Raw genomic sequence first — 20,598 nt, forward strand, 5'->3', positions numbered from 1 at the left:
TTTTGTGGCTGCGATACAGAGACAACTCACAAATATGCAGACTAGCAGGACAACTTTAATACATAAAATTATTAGAATTCTGGATTGTTCTACATTTTATCAACAACTACAATCTTACTTAAAACCACTAGTTTTGGTGGTAGTGAATCATTTTTGAGACTATGGTAATTTGCTATTAGTTAGATAAGAATTTCCATCAGGTCACTATAGAAACTTTATAATTGTATCATGATATTAACCCTTTCAGGCCCGAGACTCTAAAAACATCAATATGCTTAATTTCATAAAAACTAAAAACTGTTGTATGAACACTTGACTCATTTTATGTCCAGTACTATGAACCCTGTTCCGACGCTAGCGATATGCAGATGATTATATGGATTTAAAAAACAACAATGCATTATATGGCAGAAACTGTGGGGGGAAATTATTTCAACAGGAATGCACAAATAAATATTTATGTATGACTGAATCGCATGACAGTGCATCTACAGTCTGCAACTAAAATATCGTCAAACTCCCGAAGAAACATTGGCAAAAGAAAGTGTTTTGCTCGAAATTGTCAAAGTAAACAACTCAAAGGGTTAGGCTGTATTATTATTTAAATCATACATTTTCCCATGTATTAAGTAATGATGAGAGTGTGCATATCTTGGCATAACAGTGTTTATAGAGCGGACGGGCACTAACTGGATTTGGATTAGCGCTCTGTCACAGTGTGTGACCCCTAAGACTCTCTGTGATTTGACCTGGTTTCTTTCTTTATGCCTCTCCGAGTTCTGCTGGCCTTATCTGACAAACAAGCCTGCTAATGTGATCACGCAAATCCCTCTTGCAGTGCTCAGACCTGTGGGATGTGTGTGCCACTGTGGCTGTGGCTCAAAACCAGTAATGTTGGCATAAATCTATCTAAAAAAGAATTTTTCAAAAGTGTTCATTGTATTTCCCCAAAACTACTTATTAAAAAGATGTATTAACCTGTAATTGTTTTTTTTCCAGGTCCTATATGCGGACATTGACATCAGAGATAAAAAATGTATAACATTAGAAAGATCCTAACCAAAGAAAAAGTTTTCCCTATTGCTGATTTGAAGTGGAAGCATGATTTGTTTTTGTTTTTTTGTTTTTTTCAAAGAAATGTATCTTTATAAATAAATGTGTAATTCCAAACAAAGAAACTCAGTTAAAAAAAATATATAAATCAATATTATATCAATTACTTTATTGGTAAGTTCAAGGAAGGGTTTTCTTTGCTCTTTCTGTAAAGAGTCAGAAACAAATTGACACTTATTTTAAAGTTATATTTATACTAAATCATTGATCTCAGTATCTCAAATTAAAGTCACCATGAAATTAAAATTGACCATTCTTATTTTTAGCGAATATTGCAGTATTTATTATAAATGATTTGTGCAATTGCTCTTGTAATCTTTAATAAAAAAACATCCCTAATTTACTAATTCCCTAACTTCCTAATTTAGAGGAATATTAGAAGTTAAATTAATTAATAAAAAGAAAAAAGAAAAGAAAAATGATGTGCACAGATAAGTCATTATAATAAGTAGGCAACTGCAAAATTCTAATATATAAAAATTAGAATGGCCAGTTTTGATTTCATGGTGTCTTTAATTATGACATAAAAGGTAATAATTATAATAGGCTACTAACGTTAAAGAATGACGTTTCATTGTCATCATTTCCACTTTCCACTTACGACTTTTCATCTCATTATGATTTACAAAAGCACATTTTTTTTAATATGTGGCAGAAATGGGCGTCCATAATAGCAACTCCTGTTTTCAACTCCTCCCCCTGTAACCGGCTCTGCTCGCCCTTCATGTTCATGTCGATCACACACACACACTTCAACAAGTTGGTTTACCTCAGATGAAATGACCAACTTTCTCTTTGCTTTGACAGTTTCCCCTTCACTGTAGTCGACTTTATCGACTTTAAAACGATATCCTCTAACATGGGCGAACTTTTTTCGAACTTTTTATGAGATTGAACTTTGGATGACAAACAGTTTGAGGGAAACGGGACGGACTAGACGGACGGACACATTATGGCAATATGTGGCAGACGGAGTCGGTCCAAGTTCATTCTGTACGTTCTCGGGGCTTTTGTAGTGGGATATTTAATGTTTCATAGGAACACAAAGAGTGATGTCGGCCTGGCTAGTCGAAGAGAAGTGCCAGTCAAGCAACGCGAAAATGTGGACGAAGATTTCCTGAAGAAACCGGTTTACGAGAAGCCTCCTTTAGATGTAAATGCTTTGGGAGAGATGGGTAGAGCTGTTAAACTAGACCTGACTGAAAAAGAAAAGCGAGAGGAGGAGGAGAGCATCAAAAAGCATCAGATAAACACTTATGTGAGCGATAAAATATCACTACACCGCAGACTGCCTGAAAGATGGAACCCACTGTAAGTCTCCATGCTGTACATGAATGTTTGAAGTTTGTTCTGATATTCAGCCTCAACAGATCATTAACTCTTTGTCATAAATGTATTAAATTGATTTATTTGAATAGCATCAGAATGTAGAAGAGGATACAGATTGTAGTTTAATGTTTAAATCCGCATCGCTTAAATGCAAAACAGGGAAGTAGTAGCCTAAATGTTTTTGTAAACAGTCCCTATCTTTGCCCCAGACCCAGTGTTTAATGTGCGATTACAGATAGAGAACGTCTACAAAGTACCAGAGGAGGAGAAAAACGTGCAATGTGGCTCCGTCACATCTAGAGGTGCAGTTTGCAGTTGGCCTTACTTTCATATAAATTATGCAGAATAAAAAACAAAACAAATCCAAGATCCAAAGGGGTTGTTATTTTTATTTGGATTTTACAAAAAAAAAAAAAAAAAAAAAAAAAAATACTATTGAAATGTTAATAAATTATAAATAATAATAATAAATAAAATCCACAGCAGTCATCCTTTTTGTTTTTCGGAACAAGGACCCGTTTGTGGACCCCTAATTACAAAATGAATAAAAAAATTAGTTTGAAGTGACCAGTGGCCCCTCCCAAATCCAAATGCTGTACATTATTATAGCCAGTTAGAGCAGTGGTTCTCAACCTTTTTGGCTCCAAGGCCCTCCTTTTTCCTAGACAATATTCAAAGTTAATTTGTAACTATTAGTTATATCCTAAGTTAATATGTACCTCTGGCATGTCTGTTGTAATAAAACTAATTAACAAAAAAAAAATATCAGTTTAATGTTGCATATCTTTTTTTTTTTTTACATTTAATTTAAAATATTATGTTACTATAACTCAAGACTTACTGAGGCCCCCAGTGAGCCTCGGCCCTTGGTTGAGAACCACTGACCTAGAGGAACATTCTGCAATTGGTTTTACCTTAATAGGTTAAAAATTAATGTAACTAATTTGATCAAACTGTTATTTTATTTACTCTTTTTGGTCGTGTTTTTAATGTGTTGTGTTTATTGTTTGCATCATATTTGTTAAATGAAGCCTTCAATATTTTAGAATGACCATTAGGCTTGAGCAGATGCATCTGTGGTGGTTATTTTATTTATGTATTTTTACTTTTTAATTAATATTTTTATTTCTATCTTTTATATGCAATGTTATATTTTTGAACCTGTAACTGTGCAGCACTCTGTGGTTTTATAATTACATTTTAGTTTGATTTTGATTTGATATTGCACCATGATTTGTGATGTGCTGTTGTGCCTAATGTTTCTAATTAGCAATAGCAAATGTCTCCTTGGGCATTAGATACAAATATCCTGCAGTTACTGTGCATATTTGTTTATTATAATGCTACTGTAAACATTAACGTAATCTGGCGATGTACATCAGCAAGCAAGACATTAACTAACACGATCTGTCTATTCAGATGTAGAAACCTGAAATATGACTACATGAGCCTGCCCACGACGTCGGTAGTGATAGCCTTCTACAATGAAGCCTGGTCCACACTCCTGCGGACAGTGCACAGTGTCCTGGAGACCTCGCCTGACCTGCTGCTGACTGAAGTCATACTGGTGGATGACTACAGTGACCGAGGTATCAGTCTGAACGGAAACTTCTCATGCAATCTTTGAGCACACGGTTGTTAAAAGATCAAATCATTAAAATTAATCATTAGGATGAACTGGAAGGAAGGAAGTGGGAACCACCAAGAACAAGATCCTTGTAGCAACCGCATAGCAAACAGCTAAAATAACTGCCATAGATAACATCTATCATAAAGTTTTGCATGTGTAAACACCACTCACATTTTCTTCAAGAAAATGTAAAAATATTGTGATATTTAGTTTCTTTAGTGAAATCTGTTTGCTAAATTCTAACTGAAGAATGGTGAGATGTTTTTCTAAGTCGTTTTTTTTACTTTCAATAACAGGGAACTGTTGATGACAATGGACCAGGGTTATTATCGTTAACTAAAACTAAAGCTATTAAACATTTTTTATAATTGAAATAAAGCTGAAATAAAATAAAACATAAATATTCAACGGAAATTAGAAATGTTGCCTTGGCAACAAGTTGAAGCACTAGAATTATTATCTGGACATAAATAAAACTAAAACTGAAATAAAAAATAAATAAAACCTAAATAGCAATATTTAAAAGAATAAAATAAAAGCACATAGTGAAATTACTAAAAATTAAACTAATTTTTTTTTTATGATTTTTTTTTTTTAAACTAAAATTAACATTAAAAGAAAAAGAAAAAGTATAAAAATAAAAGCTAGTTCAAAACATGAATAAAACTTAAATAACACTGCAATGGACAAGTTAAAAGAAAACGAAAAAAAAAAAAAATATATATATATACATATATAAATGTGAACATAAAATATGCAAATGTATAAATAAACATAAAAATAATAATTACATTAATAACAAATTAAAAAATGCACATAAATAAAAAAATAAAAATAAACAATGGCTTACCCAACTTATACTGTCACCTAGGCTAATATTCATGTTTCATAAATGTAATATTAACACACACAAAAAAAAATCCTGTGTAAAATGACGCAGGATGTTAATATAATAGTGTACATAAATAAGTATATAATAGCTGTTATTTAAGTTCAAAATAAATCAAAGATTTGAAAATTCTTATCAATGAAATCCCACAGCAACAATATCATCTCAGCTCCACCCTGTGGTGAAACAGCAAGCTGTTCCTTAATGCAAAAGCCAATTAGCATATTTCTGTCCTAAGTTCTTGTTTCCTTTAGGACTGTAGCTGTTACTGAGCACTTCTCATGACTTTGATCCACAGATCATTTAAAGGAGCCTCTAGAAAACTACATCGCCAATATCAAAAAGGTGCGTCTGATCCGAGCAAGGAAGAGAGAGGGTTTGGTGCGAGCGCGGCTCCTGGGAGCTTCCATTGCCACAGGAGATGTACTGACCTTCCTCGATTGCCACTGTGAGTGTCATGAAGGCTGGTTGGAGCCTTTACTCCAGAGGTGAGACAGATAATAACCCCCTCTCTACAAACCCAAAACATACAGTATTTTCAAAATGTGTGTAGACATTTGCTCTTTAGCAAATATTGTTATGGCAAAATGCTTTCGGCACAAGTTAATCTGTGTTTACATTGCATTTGCATAACAAATTTTGATGCTTTTTTATTTGCTACATGTCACATCACAGTTTGTTTAATGAGAACTAATATTTATCTCCCTTTTTATCTTTAAATCCTGTAGAATTAAGGACGAGCCTTCGGCTGTGGTGTGTCCAGTAATTGACGTCATTGACTGGAACACCTTCGAGTTCCTGGGAAACCCTGGAGAACCTCAGATCGGGGGATTTGATTGGCGATTGGTGTTCACGTGGCACACTATCCCAGAACATGAGCAGAAACGCAGAAGTTCTGCCACTGATGTTGTCAGGTCTGTGCTTCATGGTTGCACCTAAGCGGAAAACAATTTGTAATACTAAAGGAAACGTGTTTAATTTTTGGTCCTGTTCCAGTTGGAAAAAAAAAAATGCAATATGGCGTTGATAAGTTCAGTCTTAAGTTTTGGTTGGTATGTCATTGGGTTTTATTATGCTTTGCCTGATTCATGAGGGTTCAAACACGCTTAGCAGAGCAGTCCATTTTTAATATCTGAAGATTTTAAGATTTAATACGTTTTCTATAGCCATATTTCAGGCACCAGAACTGTTTAGGTGAACATAATTGAACGTGCTCTCTACTAATTAAATATCAAACAACATTAAACCCTGCCGTTATGCTTTTCCTGGAAGTTAATGTAATTTTACTAGTAGACACAGAAATAATTCTGTTTGTTGCTTTGATCCAGGTCTCCTACAATGGCTGGGGGTTTGTTTGCAGTCGATAAGAAGTACTTCCTTTACCTGGGCACATATGACACAGGAATGGAGGTGTGGGGTGGAGAGAACCTGGAGTTCTCATTCAGAGTAAGTGCATTTTGTTGCTTTTTCTGTAACATTTTCCTCTAGATTCTCTCCTGGTTTTGGCTTCCTGAGGAGGAAAAGCTTTTGGGCAGATGGTAACAATCCTAGTTTGAAAACTGTGTGACGAGTCACACAATGTTAGGAGGTCGCTCAGCGCCTTTATTAAGTGTCTGCCAGCAAGTATGATGACTAAAGCGACCTTCACTGTTTACTTACTCATAATTCCTCTGATTACTCAGCTCATGCCCTGAAGGATTCTAACACTGTTACATAGACAGTAATGGTTCATTTGAGTTTTGAGTGCCTTGAACGCATTGGGATGTGTTTTAACCAGATTCTGGCAGGAAACATCACAAAGTCCAGAGAGATGCTCTTTCAATGCAATATGACAGATCAGCTTTTTTATTCTCTGAACCAGTAGATCCTTTCCAAAATCTAGTGATCTGTAAACCCAAGTGTATCCTACTGTGTCCTGCAGTACTACAAACCATACCCCTACAAATTACACCCCTACTACAAGTTACACCTCTACAACGAAACAGCCAATTAGGGGATCTTATCAGAGGGCGAATTCCAAACAGCATTTTTGCACTCTCGAAGAGCACTTTCGGAAGGGAACGCCAATTAAAGGGTTAGTTCACCCAAAAATGAAAATTCTGTCAGTAATTACTCACCCTCATGTTGTTCCAACCGCGTAAGACCTTCGTTCATCTTCGGAACATAAATTAAGATATTTTTGATGAAATCTGAGTGCTGGATCACTTGTCCATAGGCTGCTAGGTGACCGAAACTTGCTGGCCCAGAAAAGTTATTAAAGAGATCGTTAATATAGTCCAAGTGACTACAGTGGCTTAATCTTAAGTATATCAAGCGACGAGAATACTTTTTGTGCGCAAAAACAAACAAAAATAACGACTTTATTCCACTATTCATTTCCTTCTCTCTGGGCCTCGTAGTGTTTTAGCGCAGCGCGTCTGTGTTACACGTCATCACGCATCACACACATGACCAGCGTCGGCCAATAGTGAGCCTACGTGGTGACGTGTAACACAGACGCGCAGCGCAAAAACACTACGTGAACCAACTAGAGGCCCAGAGAGAAGGAAATGAATAGTGGAATAAAGTCGTTATTTTTGTTTGTTTTTGCGCACAAAAAGTATTTTCGTCGCTTGATATACTTAAGATTGAGCCACTGTAGTCACTTGGACTATATTAACGATCTCTTTAATAACTTTTCTGGGCCAGCAAGTTTCGGTCACCTAGCAGCCTATGGAGAAGTGATCAGCTCTCAGATTTCATCAAAAATATCTTAATTTGTGTTCCGAAGATGAACGAAGGTCTTACGCGGTTGGAACAACATGAGGGTGAGTAATTACTGACAGAATTTTCATTTTTGGGTGAACTAACCCTTTAAGGGGTGTTCCAAACGAAAGTGAACAACTAAATACCGAACAACTGAATTTACACAAGTCCATTAGCGATGGGTGCATGCGATTGTCCCTTCAAAGAAGTAATTTTAGCATTTATTTATGGTCATGTGACATAGGGTGGTGAATCCTCACGATTCATTTTAAAGCTTGATGGTGGGAGAGTTCGAGTTAACGTATAAACAGATTATTCAAGTTGCTTTGTTTTGTTTGTAATATATAATATGCATTTTGTCATACAGTTCATATGAAGTTTAAATTTAAGAATTCAAGGGTAAGAAATGTTTAATAGTAGATAGCAGATAGGGAATATACTCACACAAACACACTCACATACACAACGCATATTTTAAAAACTTCATTATAAAATGTAATTTATTTGTAACAAGTATATTAATAGCAATAATAAGAAGTTCCTGTTGTAAGAACAGCTAATGAACTAATTTAACTATAAAATACTTCTTTATATTACATTTTAATCTTATTGGGGTACAGTTAGCGTTAGGTTTAGGGTTGGGGGTAGTTTTAAAAAAATCTATAATTACCATTAGTCTGTTTTTGATTGTAGAATTTATTTTAGGTTTTACTAATAGCTGTTATTTCAAAATGTTTTAAAATGTGTTTTAGGAGGCAGCATACTTTAATAGCCAAATATGCCTATGATGCCTAAAATGCTGCCTATGGATTATTACGGATGGCTAATCTATGTCCTGTCTTGGTGGTGTTTTTCAGATCTGGCAGTGTGGAGGGACTCTGGAAATCCATCCTTGCTCTCACGTGGGTCACGTGTTTCCAAAGAAAGCGCCATATTCAAGAAACAAGGCCTTGGCCAACAGCGTGCGGGCGGCAGAAGTCTGGATGGATGAATTCAAAGAAGTTTATTACCACCGCAGCCCTCATGCACGTCTGGTACGCCTACTTGTGCAGTCTGTTGCATAACTCTGCTTTTGTTTGCTTGTCTGCTCGTTTTCAAAGAGTATGTTTATATCACCATCTATCTTTGAGATTAGTGGAAATAGACTCGCGTAGCCTTTGTGAACGATAGTATTTGGCACCATCTGTTGAATGAATGGCATTTAGCTGGTGGGCTGAAACTCCTCAGGTGATATTCTCTGTGCTCAGTGTGAAATTACTATAGTGAGAAGTGCAGCAACTCTCAGTCCGTGTTTGTCATTCACGGTCCCCGCTCAGCCCTGTAGTTAAAGAGAGAGGTGCTCTTGGTGACAGATTTGGTGACCCTTTTCTCTCTGAAACTTGGAGATGCTGCCAGGTTGGCGCTGCCAACTCGAAATCAATCTAATGTGATGCCAGCAGATAAGGCTCTCTCTCTCTCTTCAGGTATAAACCACATGCAAACACTGGCCTTGCCAGCGTGGATCAGGTTTGACAACCTTCATACTCCGCTTCCACACAAATTCGTAAGAGGATCACTTTCTCTTTCACCCTCCAAGCCTCACGGCATATTTTATTCATGGCCAAAATCTCTGTCGATTTTGCCACATAGTCCTAAAGATCAACAAAACGAGGCTCTGTGATGGATCTCGATGATCAGAAAGCTTCATTTGACAGCCGCTCGATTGACCGTGTAGCTGGACTTTGTTGAGACTGAAGCCTGATCACAGACAGATCATCAATGTGTGTGATGTTGTGCCACCCGGCTGGCACTCACAGCAGGGCCGTACGTTATTGATGAATCACTATCAAGTTGGTTAATTAGAAGTACACTTCCTTTCATTCATCTTTCCGCAGAGCTGCTGAGCCTCTTCGACAGAGCTCTACTTCCAACAGACGTTCCTCATAAGGAATCATATCTCTGGCAATACTGTGCAGACCATCACTCAACAGTAATTCTTGCCTGACAGGTGGTTATGAGGTGGTACCACAGCCACAAACACACAGGGGAACTTGGCCTTTATCAGTCTTGTTTGCTGAGTTGGGGTTGCAGCATTATTTTGCGAGAGGATGTTGCATCATGTAGTATTTTGTGGTGTACCGCAGCGGGGTAATTGCATCAGAATGTTTAAAAAACAAGATGAGAAAGTTTGAATAGATGTTTGGTTTTATGTGATCATTTTGTGAAAACAGATGATGTACTATGAAGAGAGAGCATTGTAGACAGTCTGTTCATGTGGCATTTACTAAAGCCCCAATATAATTCAAGCAAAATCGAAGAACAGACGTCATTTCGAACAAAATCAGGCCAAAAATAAGTTTGTTTCAGGAGTTTGAAACAACTTGCCAAAAGCAAACTTACTGGAAAAGTTTGCTTCGGCTGGTAAACACATTTGAACTACCATTGGTCCGTGCCAATGACATAATAGGTGGGTGTGCTCTGAGGCTCCACCCTCTATGATGTGAAAATCTTCTATAGTTAATTTCTTTTTTCAGTTTGTCAAGTTCAGATGCGAGTGAAAAATGAACACACTGCAGACTGAAGTTGTGATTCTAATTGAAGGAAACACTGATACTGTTTTTTTTCATGTTTACTACTGTAAAGCTACTTGCTTTAAAGCAATCTTTTGTATAAAGTGCTATATAAACATGAATTGACTCGATTGAAGTGCCGAATTGCAGAGCTAGCACGAACATATCCACATCGCTATGATCAGATGCTTTCTTAACTGCTGCTTTCTCACTGCTGTCATTTTTCTTGTTTATTTTGTTATTGAGCACTGAACATTCATATAAATGTTCACTTACAGTATACCGCTTAAAAGGTATTTCAAGCTTCTTCTTACCCCTATTCGAAGAGTGAAAAAGAACTTTGCCTTGAGTATATCGGGGTCTTAAGGCAAGAATTATCGTTGCTCATACTTTATGGATTCCTAAAGACCTATTCACACTGGGGACGAATGTTCGTCTGTCAATATTTTTGTTTTAAAGACCAAATTTTTGTCTCTGTTTGACAAAGAAAACATACTGACCAATGGCATATGAGCTTTCGTTTCACATTCTCTTAAGCCTGTTTTGCACATACTGTGGGGCATGAGCTACATGTTCATTTTGGTGCCCACGTTGAACTTGGCAGATCTGAGCACTCTAGAAAACAAAAAACATTAAAGACGAAAATGAACAAATCGAAACTGTAAACTCTGAATGCAGATGATTGAAGCAGCCAAATTTGTCTACTGTATGTAAATGATCTATCATTGTGAGGTAAATGTGGTGCTCCTCGTCTTAATTAAAAGAAAATATTGGCTGTATTGAATAAAATATAGGTCCTTCTTTCCTTCCTTCCTGGTGTTTTTTCTTAATGAAGATGACTTAATCTGTATTTATATAATAATATATGTATAATGTTTAATGTATAATGTATATTATTATGCATCACTGTACCTTATGCTGTATTAGAGCAATTATTAACTTGTTTTCTTTGCTTGTTTTCAGGAAGCATATGGTGATGTGACGGACAGACGGAAACTCCGAATGCGTCTTAGGTGTAAAGATTTTAAGTGGTTCTTAGACAACATCTATCCTGACATTCAAGTCCCAGAGGACAGGCCTGGAATGTTTGGCATGGTGAGAGGATGCAAACTTCTTGTGTTTACATGCACAGCTTTGTAACAGCAGAGCTCCAGAAGTAAAAATGCCATTATCCGCAGCTGTTAGCTTGGTTCAAAGTTTAAAATGCAAGGCAAGAAAATTGTGACATGATGAAATGAGTTCACTTCCTTTACAATCAACAAAGCGAGTGGAAAAGTGTATACTACATTCTAAATATGGGACTATTTCATTTAAAAGTTGAAATAATCAGAACTTTTTCTGATTTTTAGAAATAATATAGTTTAAAATGAAAAGGAAATATTAATGTCTATATAGTTTTCTCTTTAACTTTTCACTCATATTATGCTGATATATATTAAATAAGAAAAATTGGATTTTTGGACCCTATTGTTGGAATATTTCTTTGTTTCTTCTCAATTGTAGCTGAAGAGTAAAGGAAAGGCCAACTACTGTTTTGACTACAACCCACCTGATGATCATAATATGGCCGGTCACCGGGTCATTCTTTACCCGTGTCACGGCATGGGACAAAACCAGGTAACTTTCATTCTCTCAACTGTAACGACAGACATCCGTGCTGCTCCAAGAGGTGTAAAAAGTACCTGAAAACCATACTTGAGTAAAAGTACAGATACCTTACAGCGAAAATGACTCCATTACAAGTTACAAGTCACCAATTTCATTACGACTTGAGTAAAAGTCTTAGAGTATCTGATTTTAACAGCACTTAAGTATTTTACTCGTACTGAATGTAGGCTCAAAGATGCACTAATCCTCAACACCTAAGAGATATGCCAGTGAAAAACAAGAAACGGGTCGATTATTGAGGAGAGCAATCACATTTTCTAAAATCAAAATAAGACTGAACACCTCAAAATTGCAATAAACCAAGGTCGACACAACAGCCTCTTAAACGTCTACAAACACTCATACAAACGTCTCAGTTAAGCTCAAGGGCTCAAAAAGGGCATAAGTAAACAAATATCCTTCAAAAAGGTCTGTTCAGTATAACAGATAAATAAATTACTGTTACTTGACTACTTGCGGGCTCCAGCCATGTCCTCATCTCTTATATGAAACATGTGTTCGTGTAAAGTAGCCATGTTGACAAGTTTGGCTGTGTAAGTGCACAAGATATAGTACCTTCAATGCCCTGGCAATGGCGATATTGCTTCTTTTGCAGCCGCAGAAAAAGTAGAAAAGGTTAGGTGACATGCAAAATGTAAAGAGTAATTGCATTACTCATCAAAAATGTATTGAAGTAAAGAGTACATATACTTATTCAAAACAATACACAGAGATTTAATGCGTCCTCAGGAATACACATGGAAGTGTCTCTCACAGCTGTAATGCATTATTAAAATGCCATTCTAATATGGCGCAGTAAATAATGTGCTGTGTACTTCACAGCACGCTTGTTTTTAAAGTGACTTTAGCCGCCTGGCACAGCAGCGTGACTTCGTTTGTCTCCTCCCTCTCTGTGGGGAGGCAGATGAGCCCTAGAGACTTATCAGTGCACAATATCAGCTATGTACAGCACAACAACACTCTTCTAATGGATTCTCTCTGTGAATACAAGAGAAATATTCTTCTCATTCTGTCTGATTTAGTGCATATGGGTCAATCCTGTTAAGCAGTACATTTTGAGATTTAAAGGGGACCTATTTCACCCTTTTTCAAAGTTTTGAATTTGTTTTTTGAATTTGTAATATTTCGCAATATTACTGTTTTAACTGTATTTTTGATTATATAAATGCAGCCTTGGTGAGCATAAGAGACTTCTTTCAAAAACATTTGAATGTTTCCAAACTTTTGACAGATGCTATACACTTATTATTATATAATATTATATTTGCTTTTATTACACAATTATCAAAAGAGGTAATGTAATGAGGCCATTTCTTGTTCTTTACCTTACAGCCTAGTGCTTTGTAATTTGTCTTCACATTTGATATTTTAAGAGAAGCAATTCATCTGCAAATTAGACAAACCAAAGATTGCTCCACAAATGCAAATTCATACAGACAGATTCAAATTCATACATCTTTTAATATGGTTAAACACTGCAAACAGATGGTGGCTGTGTTGTTTTCAACTGCTTTACATTATGAAAACTGGTTTGTTGTTGGAAAGATATGGAATCATGGAAGACACCAGGTTTATTCTTGCCTATTTATTGGGGAAATCTTATTAAAGCCAAAATGATATTAATCGTCCCATTCATTGACAACCATGTAAACATGGTGCTATCTAGATGGTCAGCTTGCTGACGATTATGGAGTTTCGGTCAAATGCAGGCTATTTTCACTGTGTAAAAAAATTCAAATGGCTATTTATACATGCAAATATGCACTACTTTAATGACAAAACAAGGCGATGTACCTGATATGGAAAAAGCTAATAAAGAATACCAGTCATGAGAGGGTATTCATGTCCAAATTCCTACTAGGAAACTTGCATTTACGATAATCTATAGCATGCAAAGGCAGCATTAGTAGCAGCAAACTGCACACACGGTTTCATGAAGGAACAGACTGGCTCAATGACACTTTCATTCAAGCCGAATTTCACAATGTACATTGCCAAACCCAAGCGTTTGCGCATGATTGCCAGATCAGAGAAGATTAAGTAAAATAAAACCCCAAGCAGGAAAGATAGTGGAGGCTTGCTGTTACCAATACAAGATAACGGAAACGTCAAATAAAAATCATGACTAAAATACAATTTATCGTGCAGCCCTAAATTTAAAGAAGTATTTCTGTAAAAGAGTATAGCAGATGTTTAGAAATGTGTTCTGGTCAAGATCAGGCAACTTTATTGAATTATAGTGTAATTATTTGCATGATATACATTATTTATGATATACAATTCTTTTACAGCATGAAATGTTTTAGAGATAGAGGCAGGAGTCCATCAAATCCATTACTAATACACTTTGTTGTTGTTCTCCCATCAAAAATCAAGTCACTTCTTGGAGGATGATGTCTTTGAAGAACTGGATTTTGGATATTACTAAAAATTAAAGGATGTTAGTCAGTGAAGATATTGAGGACACAGGAAACATTTTGATTAGAGAAAGAAATAAGAAACTCCTGGAATATTTCTTTATAAATTAGCCAGTTTTTGATGTCTTTAGAGTAGTGAAATTATTTGTAGTTCACTTTTATGTTCACTTAAGTGTGATATTACGATAAAAGAAAACGAATATGTTTTCCATCTTTAAAAAATGTGATTAAATATCTGATCTAATACATTAATATACTATATGATGGGGACAAAATGTACTGCATAACATGATTGACCCGTATGTGCCTCTCTATCAGATGTTGCCGTTTTTGGATTTGTCTTTGATTAAGATTTGATGTGTTGAGCTTCTGTGTGTGAATATTTTCCTTTCTTGTTTTGTGACAGTTCTTCGAGTACTCAACGCTCCGAGAGATCCGTTATAACACAAGGGATCCTGCAGGCTGTATCGTAGCTGATCCCGTCTCCACATTCCTTACCGTGCAGCACTGCAGTAAACCCAGGGAACCTGTGCCTGAAGACCAGAAGTTTATATTCAGAGAGGTGAGATCATTGAACACATCAGTACAAACAGTTTTATTAAAATGAATTACATAAATCACAAATAATCTCATATATATATACACTACTGTTCAAAGGTTTGGGGTCAGTAAGATTTTTTTCTGAAAGTAATGAATATTTTTATTCAGCAAGGATTCATGAAATTGATCAAAATGTGACAGTAAAGACATTGATAATGTTACAAAAGATTATATTTCAAATAAAGGCTGTTGTTTTGAACTTTCTATTCATCAAAGAATCCTGAAAATAAATCACGGTTTCCACAAAAATATTAAACTTCAATTGATGATGATAATAATAAATGTTTCTTGAGCACCAAATATGTATATTAGAATGATTTCTGAAGGATCATGTGACACTGAAGACTGGAGTAATGATGCTGAAATTCAGCTTTTTCATCACTGGAATGTATTATATTTTAAAACAGAAGACTCACAATTAAAAAAAAAATCACAATATTACTATTTTAATTGTATTTGATCAATTAAATGCAGCATAAGAGACTTCTTTCAAAAACATGAAAAAAATCTTATCAACCTCAAACTTTTAAACACTATTGTATTTGCTGAATGTATATGTGTGTATATGCAGTATATAGTATATAGTGTGTATATATATATATATATATATATATATATATATATATATATATATATTTGTGTGTGTGTGTATAAAAATGTATTAGTTTACATTTACAGGTGTCATCATGTGGTTTGGTAGGTAGTCAGCACAAGAATTGTACACACTAACATGCATGCTTTGCAGCACTTCAAGTGTCCTTCAAAGCAAATAACGGGCCAAGTAAATGTCACATTAAAGCGTTACTTGAGAAAGTCATGGACAGCAAGAGGTTTCAGTGTGGCTTGCGGTGTCATTTCAGAAGCAAGCCTTAGTGTGAACTCTTTGCCAGTACAGTGAGCACCTGAAGAGCAGCGTGACGACAGCAGGTTTCTCACTAGACTCTGGGGAATTAGAGCTGGGAGCCAATTAAATGCTAGGGGTGGCTGAGCTTCCTGTTCTAGTGGGCCAGAGGCTTTTATAGTATTTGAACAAATCCCTGACTGTATTAAAATTAGGCATGTCATAATCTTTGCATTTGCAGGATGGCTCTCTCTACCACGTTCAGTCACAGAAATGCATTGAGGCAGTGGACCAGACTGACAATGGGAACCCTGGCCCCGCTCTGCGCTCCTGCTCCGACTCGGACTCCCAGAAGTGGTTCTTTGAAGAGAGAACATAGCAAAGGTTCTCTCTACACCTTTCATATCAGCTGCTCCAACTCCACTGCAGTTTATTGATCATTCCAATTCCTCCGCTTAGGATTGATAGTGCCTTCCTGTTACGAGGTGCACAGTTTATACTGTGATTAATGTATTAGATTTGAAATTTTTTGCAGTGTATTAAAATTCATCATTTATAATAGAGTCGTTCAGTTTTTAATCCTGAAACCTGAAGAGAGTGACCATTTTCGTGCCAATGAGTGTTCTCTGAAATTTCAAAAGAGTTTTGGATTTATGAGTAAAATAACACGTGTAAACATACGTTGAGCAATATAACATACACTACCTTTCACTACCGTTTGTGTCAGTATGCTTTAATTTTAAAAGAAATTAATATTTTTTTAAGCAAGGGTGCAATAAATTGATCAAAATAGACATTAAAGAGTTTCTTAATGTTTAAAGATTTATTTCAAATAAATGCTGTTCTTTCTATTCATCAAAGAATCCTGAAAGAATGTATCACGGTTTCTACTAGGATATTAAGCAGCACTGTTTTCGACATTGATAATAATAAGAAATATTTCTTGAGCAGCAAATCAGCAAATTAGAATGATTTCTGAAGACTGGAGGAATGATGCTGAAAATTCAGCTTTAAATGTTAATAATATTTCACAATATTGCTGTTTTTACTGTATTTTAGATCAAATAAATGCAGCCTTGGTGAGCAGAAGAGACTTCAAAAACATAAAAAAAATCGTACACACCCCAAATTTTGAACGCTAGTATATGTTGCATAATAAAATGTGAAAGTCTCAAAACCACAGACCTTATTTTAATCATAAATCCAAAACTGCCTTTCTTAAAGCCCACAGGAAGTTCCTGAGGGAACCCACAGTGAATTAGTCTTCCAGACTGGCATGCAAATAGACATTGTCACTGAACACATCCATTTCTATGCAAAGAAATAAACACTGTATTTATCATTTTAATTTTACAGGAAGGTAATTTGAGTTATTTTAATCAGTCAGTGCTGCCATCTCCCCTGCTATTCTGCAAAGTAGCTTCTATTAGAATTTTTCGACTTGACATTTTCCAGCTTCTAGCATTTTTAAAATCTCCCCCTCTGTTATTTGGTACCTGATGTAACTTAGAGCCCCTTGGCAGCTTCGTCGTGTGTTTATTTTCGGCTGAGTATTGAGTTTAGGTTCAGAGAAGCAGCAGTGATGGCAGTGTCACTGCTGCCATTCTCTTTCCAACCACTAGATGGTGCCAAGTTCTCCATTTTACTCCATGTCCTCCATGTTGTAACATCAGCTCATATTTACAGTACATGTCTGTAATTTCAGTAGCTCACCATGCGCTGACTGAGATGCTAGGTTACTCTTCTTATAACTAATTACAGTTAAAAATGTACAATGATTGTTACTTGTTTCTGAAAGCGTATGGTAGCCTACCTCTAGTCATTTACCTGCTGTATGTGATTGTTGGGCATTTGAAGGGAACAAAACAGAGCTGGCTGTCACAGCAAATACTAGATTGTAGTGGCCAAAGTGCTGTGATTTTGCTTCATTTTCCAATGCTAGTCAGTTTAGAGTATGTGGATATAATGGTGCTTTTCCACTGCGTTGAACGACTCGGCCCGGCTCACTTTACTTTGGCTCGGTTTGCTTTTCCACTGCAGTTTAGTACCGCTTCAAAGTGGGTGGGATTTGTCTACTGACCATGATACTGCCATTTCTTTTTTCAGGTTGCGTGTGATGGTCATGTAAAGCAAGTCGTTTAAAAAAGCGGTGCGAACAAATGATACTGCGGTGGCTGTTGCCGACTATTTAAATCTAGCGAGTTTGGTGTCTCGTGTCGCAAATCCAATGACGCTGGTATGATGATTCTCTCTGACCAATCAGTGATCTGCAGTGTTTACACGTTACATTTTAGCATCGGTACGGCTCGCCTGCAAAAATGTACTAGGTACAGTACACAGTGGAAAACCCCCCAAAAGTGAGCCGTACCATTCAGTGACAAAGCGCCATAAATGTCTTTAAATTCTGGCCATCTGTGGCATCAGTTTCCCATGCTGAATGATCGTTTCTGTCAGGCTAACGTCATTTGTCATGAATTAGTTTGATTAACTTTCTCAGTTATTTATTAAGTAAAGGTGTGGTGCAGGGATTACATATTTTTGTAGGCCAACCCAGAAGTTAGCATCACCCTGGTTCCCTAGCTACAAAAAAAATTAATTTTCATTGGCTTTTGGATTATTGCTGAAAATAAGGTCTGTGAATAACAGAAGCTTATGATCCTTAGATGTTTTATTCATAGAATTAATCTTCACAAATGAACACAACTTTTATGGATTATGAATCGGCAGGTCAAAAGATAAACGTATATGAACTACACCACAGTCGAATGACTTCAACATCACCATCATTAAGCTTCAACAACTCTTTCATTGAGTTTACCTGATAATGCCCCGACAACCTCTGTTTCTTCACATTTAGACACTTGTTAGCAACCGCCTTTTACGAGTAAAAGCTTTAAAAAAGAAGCTATCACAAGAAGGTATTACTGATATATTTTATATCATAGAATAAAACGTGAAATATCTTGAGATTGTGTTAACCACAGACCTTATTTCAAGCATTTAAACATTCAAAAAACCCATTGACTTCAGGACAATGGAACCGGAAATGTTAAAATGCTAACTCGTTTCCAGATTTTGTCCTACAAAAAATGTCTTTCCTGCACCACTCTATTGTTGGAGTCCTTGAAGTTGCTGGTATGTTTAAAAACAGTTTTTTTAAATGAAAGGATTAGTTTAGTCAAATATTAACTCACCGTCGTGTCGTTCCAAACCTGTATGTATTTGTTCTTTGGAACACAAAAGAAGATATTTTGAAGAATGTACATGCTTATATTTCCCCCCCAAAAAGGCACTTTATAAGTTTCATAAAAGTCATGTACTATATTTGTCTGAAGTCATATGGAAGTTTTGTGTGAAGAATGGGCAAAAATTAAAGTAGTTATTGATTGAAAACTATCATTCATTTTATGAAAAAAAAAGCAGCTGCAACATTCTGCTATAAATTTCTCTTGTGTTCCACAAAGAAAAATGTTTTTGAAAGACTTAAAGGCGAGTAAATAAAGACAAATGTTTTCTTTTTAAAGACATTTAACATGTTTTAAGTGACTTACAGAGTGTTCAAAGTACGTGAACAGTTCATTTTTCTAAAATACGGTTGAGAGGAAAGTTTTCTATGGTGAGGTTTATGGAGCATATATATTTTTGCATTAGTCTATAAGGTGATGGGCTAACTTATCATTGTCAAAGGGAGAATTGGTTTACTGATGTGATTCTCTGAGAACATGTGACATGAGTTCAATACTGGACAGATGTTTCCAGGGCCTCAATAGATAAGAAGGTGATTGAGAGATTGATTATGTGATGATTAGAAAATGAGAACCCATTATGTTTGAATCAGTAGGATTTTTCCTTTCTATCAAAGCCTAAGAATTGACAGTGGGTTTGTTTGATGAGATGTATGGATGGCTATTGAGACCATTTTGTCTATGGTCATTTTTGTATACTCCATACAGTGGAAGTACAAAACACAAACAATGATACATTCTCTAGATAAATGTGGTTTAAAGTTCATAAAGAATTAAATAAATGGCCAAAACAGTGGTGTTGGTTACAGCAGCAACGAGTATGCACTTTTCTTGGAATAATGAATGATTTCTAATTTCATTTTACTTTCCATTTAATTTTGCTGAAGGCAGAATGTTTTGAAACCATATCTATGCTGGAAGAAAAATTCAGGTAGCTTTTATGCTGTTATGTAAGTGACCTTAACATCAGAAATGAAGGTATTCTTTCTCTTTTTCTTTTCTTTTTTTTTTGTGAAAATGCTTTAATTATGGTTACTAAAATGTCTTATTTCTAACTAAAGGTGCACTCAGTTTTGTTTGTTACGCTACGGTATTTGTTATTTGCAGTCAGCAATGATTAATTTATTCTGCAAAGTTTCTGAAACAAGATTAGTACTACTGTATTTAATGGTCATGTGATCTCAACATAAAACCGCTTTTATTAGGCATCTGAGTGTACTGTCTATTTCTTTGTCTGAAACCTTTTTGTGAGGAAGAAAAATGATTGAGTGCACCTTTTAATTGTAATGAAAATTGAACGATGAAAGTTGCTCCAACTTAAAATTGAATTCATGTTTGACTTTTTACACATTAAAGCCATTGAATAACATCCCAATGTGTGCCTGTCTTCTTTCTTCACCAACAACCGACAGTCCCTGGCAATCTTTTTTTCCCGCTGTATTACACACTCCCGTCTCTTTCCAGCAAGCGTTTGATTTCGTATTCTGGCACGTCACTCGTGTTACTGTGGAAAATAAATGGCAAACTTTTCCCTTTATAAAGCACTAATCTCGTTCTCCCTGTGCATGCGTG

At 35.9% G+C, this 20,598-nt stretch overlaps 1 protein-coding gene across 1 annotated transcript; it reads left to right on the forward strand.

The window, feature by feature from the left end:
- The first annotated feature begins 1,837 nt into the window (after positions 1–1,837).
- galnt12 (UDP-N-acetyl-alpha-D-galactosamine:polypeptide N-acetylgalactosaminyltransferase 12) lies at positions 1,838–20,395 on the forward strand. The gene is made up of 10 exons (XM_084130463.1): positions 1,838–2,424; positions 3,862–4,031; positions 5,260–5,449; positions 5,690–5,875; positions 6,290–6,407; positions 8,564–8,740; positions 11,219–11,350; positions 11,759–11,872; positions 14,747–14,902; positions 16,023–20,395. The coding sequence occupies exons 1-10, from the start codon at positions 2,066–2,068 to the stop codon at positions 16,158–16,160; spliced, it is 1,740 nt and encodes a 579-aa protein (XP_083986589.1). The 5' UTR covers positions 1,838–2,065; the 3' UTR covers positions 16,161–20,395.
- Positions 20,396–20,598: the final 203 nt, after the last annotated feature.

Source organism: Abramis brama, assembly GCF_963993115.1.
Source record: "Abramis brama genome assembly, chromosome: 12".
NCBI lineage: Eukaryota > Metazoa > Chordata > Actinopteri > Cypriniformes > Leuciscidae > Abramis > Abramis brama.